This window comes from Crocodylus porosus, unplaced genomic scaffold, assembly GCF_001723895.1.
Source record: "Crocodylus porosus isolate Cpor-Errol unplaced genomic scaffold, CroPor_comp1, whole genome shotgun sequence".
Classification (NCBI taxonomy): Eukaryota; Metazoa; Chordata; order Crocodylia; family Crocodylidae; genus Crocodylus; species Crocodylus porosus.
Window position 1 is genome coordinate 9679678 of NW_017728918.1, and position 6927 is coordinate 9686604.

The 6927-nt window shown below is 50.9% G+C and overlaps 1 protein-coding gene across 1 annotated transcript in view; it reads left to right on the top strand.

Moving 5' to 3' along the window:
* Positions 1-6927, top strand: part of EFR3B (EFR3 homolog B) — a 102171-nt gene that overhangs the window by 61276 nt on the left and 33968 nt on the right. The window contains exons 7-8 of the mRNA XM_019538114.1: positions 267-401; positions 2035-2113. Of these exons, the coding sequence (XP_019393659.1) occupies positions 267-401; positions 2035-2113 (214 nt within the window). The remainder of the gene's footprint in view (positions 1-266; positions 402-2034; positions 2114-6927) is intronic.

Below are 6927 nucleotides of genomic sequence, written 5' to 3' on the forward strand. Positions count from 1 at the left end.
AGCATCTATGAATCTATGAATCTATAAGAGCCTTCTGTTCAGTAGCCACAAATAGATCTATTAACCGTGAATTTATCCAGTCCCCGGTTGAACCTGGCTGTGCCGTCTGCCTCCACCACCTCCTGTGGCAGTGAGTTCCACAAGTTAACCACGCGTTGCGTAAAAAAGGACACTGCCATCTAGCAGCCGTGTCCCAGGACAGATGAGGGGCTCTGAGTCTTTGGAAACATCACAAAGCAACCTCTCTCTCTCTTGCCCCTTCATAGCCGTTCCCCATCGCCTCTCCAAGCCACGGAGAAGGAGAAGGAGAGTCCTGCAGAGCTGGCGGAGAGATGCCTGCGGGAGCTGCTGGGGCGGGCAGCTTACGGCAACATCAAGAATGCGATCAAGCCGGTTCTCATGTGAGTTGCCTCATCGGCTCTTCGTCCATCTGCCTGACCCCTGGATGGGCTGCCCAGGGCAGGATGGTGCATTCTTCCCCTTGCCCCAGAGCCAGAGCTTTTCTTGTTGACAAAGAGCAGCAGTAATGCAGCCGCAAGCAAGCTAGTGCCCCTGTGTGCATGCTGGATTGACCTCTACAGCTGTGAGTCATGTGCTCCCAGGTTGCAGCGATTCTCCTTGCACTCGGATGGCAGGAAGTGAGAGATCAGTCCCATTTCTGCTGTCCAATGAAGGGAAGCCCTCTATCCCCAAACTGGGACAAAGGGAGCTTATTATGTCAGGCAATGCCCTGGAATAAGGAGAGAGCGTGCCTGGCTCTTCTCAAGAGCATCACTTCACTGGACAGCTAAACAGGAGTGTGACTAGCATTCGGACCAGGCAAAATGCAAAGACATACTCGCGTCCAGGAGGTTGGGTGTAGGCTGGACCCCAGGAACTCCAAGTTCTTGTTCAGGTCTTCCAACAGCTCAGGTCCACGAGCCCTCACTTGCCCCAGGTTTACCTTCCTAGTTTTGCGGGTATTAATGACATGTATATGTGTACAACCTGATTGGGTATGTGCTAATAAAAGGGATTGATCCAGAAGACCTCCCTCCTTAACTAAATGCATAACAATCTTAACTAGGATGGCCTCAGATGTTACCAGTCAGGTTTCCACTCCTGATGCAGTGCTATTCCTTAGGGTAAGGGGTTTCTATTGCTTTGTGTGATGGTAGTCAAGCACCGAAGTCAGCGCTGTCTTGTTTGCATCAGCAAAAACATGCAATCTGGCCTTGTAAGCCTGTCTCTTTATGAGCTTCCTCAAAGTTTGTTCCAACCTTTATATAATGGAGGATGTCTACAAGAGGGACATCCTCCCTCTTGCCAAGTGTCTTGGAGTAAGAAACATCAGTGTGAGGTCTGGGCTTGTGGGATAGCAGGCAGGGTCTGGCCCAGGAGATGGGCAGATCCTGGTGTGTCTGCTTGAATCGCAGTGCAAGGACCAAGGAGTACAGGGCTGGAGGGGGCCTTCTGCCAAGGCCTCTAATGTGTTCCTTATACCTGCGGCTGCAATGTGATGGCTACCGTGTCCTAGGGGATTTGGGACAATGCCTCGGATATGCATTTAGGGTGCCTGGTACATGGGAATGGGTTGCATTCTCTTTGCTGATTCTACCTGCATCAGTGATGAAAGAAACTGAGGCCCCGGATGGTTCAGTGTCTTGCCGCAGGTTTCAGAGGTGCCAGAGCTGGGACTAAGGCTGAGGAGGTCTTGGCTCCCAGCCTGACACCTCCGGAGCTATATCCATGGTCAGATGCAGGGTTGTTTTCTAATCGCAGGAAGCTGTGAGTCCAGGAGGTATTACAGACACAGCAGAGAGCTGGACTTGTACAGCTAGTGTTGGTTACTGCCCTGCCTGCCCTGGAGACGGGAGTCTGCACTTCTGCCCCCTTCCCTCCCCGCTCCAACTGCTGCCCCATCTTCTGCATGTCAGAGAGAGAGTTGTTTCATAACTAACCCTTTTCTGCCCCCTTTTCCCCCCAAGCAGCACATCATCAGGCTGTGGGACAGCTCAGCTCACTCTGCTCTTTTCTTCTTTCCCTTCCCACAAGCCACCTGGACAACCACTCGCTCTGGGAGCCCAAGATCTTTGCCGTTCGCTGCTTTAAGATCATCATGTACTCTATCCAGGTGAGCAGCTGGCTGCATGGGGGTGTGTATATGTGCATCGTTCGCTGCTGGGTGGAATCAGACCTTCATAAGCATGTAGCACTGGCCCTGTGAAATCACTAGTGTGCATGTGTAGTTGTGTATATGTGTGTGCACCTCGCTCTTTTCATGAAATCACAACTATGCAAGTATGTGCTAGTGGCTGTATGAAATGAGTAGTGTGTGTGTGCGCGCATGCACACATTGTTTTCCTCTGCTAGGTGGAATCAGAACTTCACAAGTATGTAGCACTTGTCCTGTGAAATGGATGGTATGTGTGTGTATGTGTGCATGGGCACACATCACTCTCCTCAAGAAATCATGATTATGCAAGTGTGCCCAGGGGCATATGAAATGGAGAGAGAGATGGTGTGTATGCGTGTGTGTGCTTGTTTGTGTGTGAGTGTGCACATCATTCTCCTTCTTGTGAAATCACGATTATGTGAGTGTGCGCCCGGGGCTGTATGAAATAGAGAGATAGTGTGTGTGTGAGTGTATGTGCGTGCATGCATGTGTATGTGCATGTTTGTGTGTGTGCGCACGCACATTGCTCTCCTCATGAAATCAAAATTATGCAAGTATGTGCCCAGAGCTGTATGAAATAGAGAGAGAGAGAGAGAGAGAGAGAGAGTGTGTGTGTGTGTGTATGTGTATGCATGCGTGTGTGTGCTTGTGTGGGTGTGCATGTGGGTGCATGCGTGTGTGTCTGTGTGTGCATGTGCATCACTGCTAGATAGAGTCAGAGTCACCTGGCTGGGTACCAGTGGCCTGATGCTGGCTGTTGAATCCGGTGCTGGTTCTGGACCTTGTGCTTTAGGGGAATCAGAGATTACTGCGGTTTGCCCTGAACTGGCCAGAGCCGAGGCCCAGGTGCTTGCAAGTCACTGCAGTGCATGTCCATCAGCACAGACAGCCCTTCCATGCATCGGAGCTGAATGGCCCTTGGCAACTGAAACCAGGAGATGATCACATTGCAAATCTACCACACCTGTCAAGCTGGGGCATGCAGGAGAGGCCTGTGCAGAATCAACGCTTGGGGGAGGCGTTCAGGCAGCCTTGTGCAATTACCCGATCTGGAACAGACCCAGGACTAACAGTTGTCTGCTGTGAGCCTGCAAAGCCCCACGGCACTGAGGAGCATGGCAGGTGCTGGGAGCAGCCTGATTGCTGGCTTGGGGAGCAATCCCTCATCCTCTTGTCAGCTTTGTGCCGAGCCCTGTTGCATTTGGTGGAACAGCAACGTGCCTCCAAGTGCCCCGAAGGGAGTCATTGACTCTGGGGAAGATCTGCGCCTTGCCAGATGGCCGCCTTTAAAATCAGGCAGGACTCGCAGTCTCAGTAGGAAGGCAGGTGAAACAGGATCATAGGAAAGCAGGGTGGGAGGGACCCCAGGTCATCTAGTTGGACTGAATGTGACCTTGGGAGCTCCCTCCCAGCCCTAATTTTGTGTGATTCCTTTAGGAAAGATGGAAAGTAGAGGGAGATGAAAATTGTGCTTGCCCTTTAGATAGGAACGTGTTGCTGAGAGATTTGGAGCATCTCAGAGAACTTCACTGCCTCCATTGAGCGCTGCTTCGGGATCTCTGTCCTCTGTGGCCACACACTACTCTTGGATCTAAACCCAGATCCAAAACCACATGTAACATGCCTCCAAGCTAGTCCACACCGTTTGGAGAACTCCAAGTTGGCCAAAGTTGGAGTGCTGGCCTAAGGCAAGCACTGGCTGAGGACAGGCCTTTTCATTCAAATGGAGAATGAATCCACTCTTTGGATTCAGGTGACAGGACAAGGAGCAATGGCCTCAAGTTGCAGCAAGAGATATTTAAGTTGGATATTAGGAAAAACTTTCTCACGAGGAGGGTGGTGAAGCACTGGAACAGGCTCCCTAGAGAGGTGGTGCAGTCTCCATCCTTGAAGGTGTTGAAGCCCCGGGTAGACAAAGCCTTGGCTGGGATGATGTAGTTGGGGCTGGTCCTGCTTGGAGCAGGGGTTGGACTTCTCACCCTCATTTTCTATGATTTTCTCTGCTTCTATGATTCTCCTGAATTATCACATTTTGACTGCTTCTGTAGTCATCTCACTTATATTGGGCAAGGGCTGCATTACTGTACCGATACAATGATTATCCACCATCTGGCAGTGCTGGACCCAAATTTAGTTTTAGCTAAACAGGGGTTTAGAAATCCTAAAGGAATTGGAAGTGTGGCTTTGATTTCTTTCTATGAGTCCCAAAGGAAATATATTTTCTCATTATATAGCTACCACATGACATGGTACAATGTTATTATAATCTATAGTCTTTCTTGCTGACCATTATGGCTGTTCCCTCTCTAGCTGACTCCTAGCCAGTTTACTTTGCACCCGTCCTGTTGGTGGTTTACCCTCTTCTTCTTTGCACAGTTTGGCCAGTGTGATTAGATGGGTCAGTCTCTTGCTTTTTCATTATTTCACTCCCTTGCCCTTTCCTGCCTGCCCAGCAAGTGTCGGCCCAATGAAAAAAAATCCTCAAACATCTTCTTGCCGTGTTTGTCTTGGTGAGCCTCATGAAACCCCCTCGACTTAGATCGGGGTGGCCAACCTGTGTCTTGCCAGCATGTCCTTTCAGAAACCCCCAGGGTTAAGGATGACCATTCTCTTTTATCTCTAAATTGCTTCCCCGCTAGGAATATCTCCAGACTGTGACTCGAAACACCCTGCTTTTGGAACGGCAGCATTCATTCTGTATGCCTTTCCATCCTCTGTCTACAAATGCATTAATTAGTGTTGCAAAAGGCCTGTGTGGGGCTGTAGTGTAGCCCTCTGCCTGGGCAGAACTGTTCCTTACACTATAGTCCTGGGTGTTCGTACTCGTAAGTGCACTGGAGCACATGCTGTGATTGTACTTCCATCTAGTGGCTGGTCCCAGCTCCCAACTTCTTGTCTGGGAAGGGATTATTCTTCATAGCTCCACAAATTTCTCCAGGCCTTGGAAAATGCTTCATGGTTGGTGTTTGGATAGCACCAGGATCTCTGCCCTACCTCCATTTCTTACTAATTAACAGTCAGATGTCACCATAGTGGCAGGGCAATATTGTGTTCCCTGTCATCATATTGGCAGTGTCTTCATCCTCCACTGTTTTTACCTGTAGAATATTTCAGGGTATTCTTGGTTTTGGGCCTTGTAGTTGTGCGTGAGGGTCTGTGGTGGGGATTTGGGGGCTTCCTTGGATAGATGACTGCCTGTGACTGCATGCAGGCCGCTGGACTCAATGGTCCGGGAGTCCCTTTTCTAGTCTCGTGTTCCTGATGAAAGGCATAGCTCTGAGGCTGCGCGGCAGTCCACGAGAGTCTGAGGGTTGAAAGTGATCTGTTCAGTCCAGGATGTCTGGAAACCAGTGCATTAAGTCAGATTTGTAACCCAAGCCCTCAGAGTCACAGAGGAGTTGGGCTGGAAGAGACTTCCAGAAGTCATCTAGTCCAACCCCCTGCCTGAGGCCAAGAGGCTTTAGATTGTGTTTGGAGAAAACCCCTTTAGGTCGGGGGGTAGACCCCCATGAGGTTGGTTGGAAGGGCCTCTGCCCCCTCCACCCTTACAGTCACTTTCACAGACATGAAATGATCAGCCACTTCCCCAGAGCAGCTGTTCAGCGGGCATGTGGGAAACCACAGTCGCTTGCTAGTAGAATTATAAAACCACAGACGAGGGTTGAAGGGACCTCAGGAGGTCACACCTAGTCCAACCCCCTGCTCCAAGCAGGACCTGCCCCAAGCAGGACCTGCCCCAACTACATCATCCCAACCAAAGCTTTGTCTACCCAGGGCTTCAACACCTCCAAGGATGGAGATGCCACCACCTCTCTGGGTAACCCATTCCAGTGCTCCACCACCCTCCTAGTGAGAGAGTTTTTCTTCTTGTCTGAACTCACCTCAGTGCTCATTGGATTTGCCATGTTCAGGTGTAGATTCTTCCCAGGCTCCTTTTCTCTTTACCCCACCCCTCTGTGCCGCCTTGCTGGCTTCAGTAGCATATGGCGTAGGCTGGAATTTGGCTTTGCGTGGGAAATTCCACAAGCAAAGGCCCATATTTCACTGCTGATGGTCTTCCTTGTGAACGGCAGCTCCCTGCATGGTCAAGAGAGGATCTGCACAGAAGCAACCACCGCCCTGTGAGCTCCACCAACCTCCTCCCCAATGCCACACTGTGAGACAGCAAGCTGGACTCTCCTGTGGCCCCTGCCCAGGGCTGGCGTGCGACATAGAGAAAGTGGGCAGCATAATTTGAGGGGCCAGCGTGACTACAAGTGATTAATGATTGATCAGCGGCTTTGGTTAGGTTGGTGTGGTTGGCTCTGGGTATTTCAGACTGGAAGGGACCTCAGGGGCCACCTGGTTTCAGCCCCCCTGCATGGATGGCGAGCATCATAGTCCAGCCCCCGGCACAGGTCTTTGAGAGCTCCTGGCACTCTGGTGAAGTGCCCGAAGACTGGAAGAAGGCAAATGTGGTGCCCATCTTCAAGAAAGGGAAGAAAGTGGATCTGGCTAACTATAGGCCCATCAGCCTGACCTCTATCCTGGGGAAAGTCTTGGAAAAGTTTCTTAAAGAAGCCATCTTTAATGGACTGGCTGACGCCAACATCCTGAGGGATAGCCAGCACGGGTTTGAGAGAGTCCAGAGAAGAGCCACACGCATGATCAGAGGTCAGGAAAACAGACCTTAAGATGACAGGCCGAGAGCCATGGGACTCCTCAGCCTGGAAAAGAGCAGGCTCAGGGATGATCTGATGGCCGCCTGTAAGTTTATCAGGGGTGACCACCAG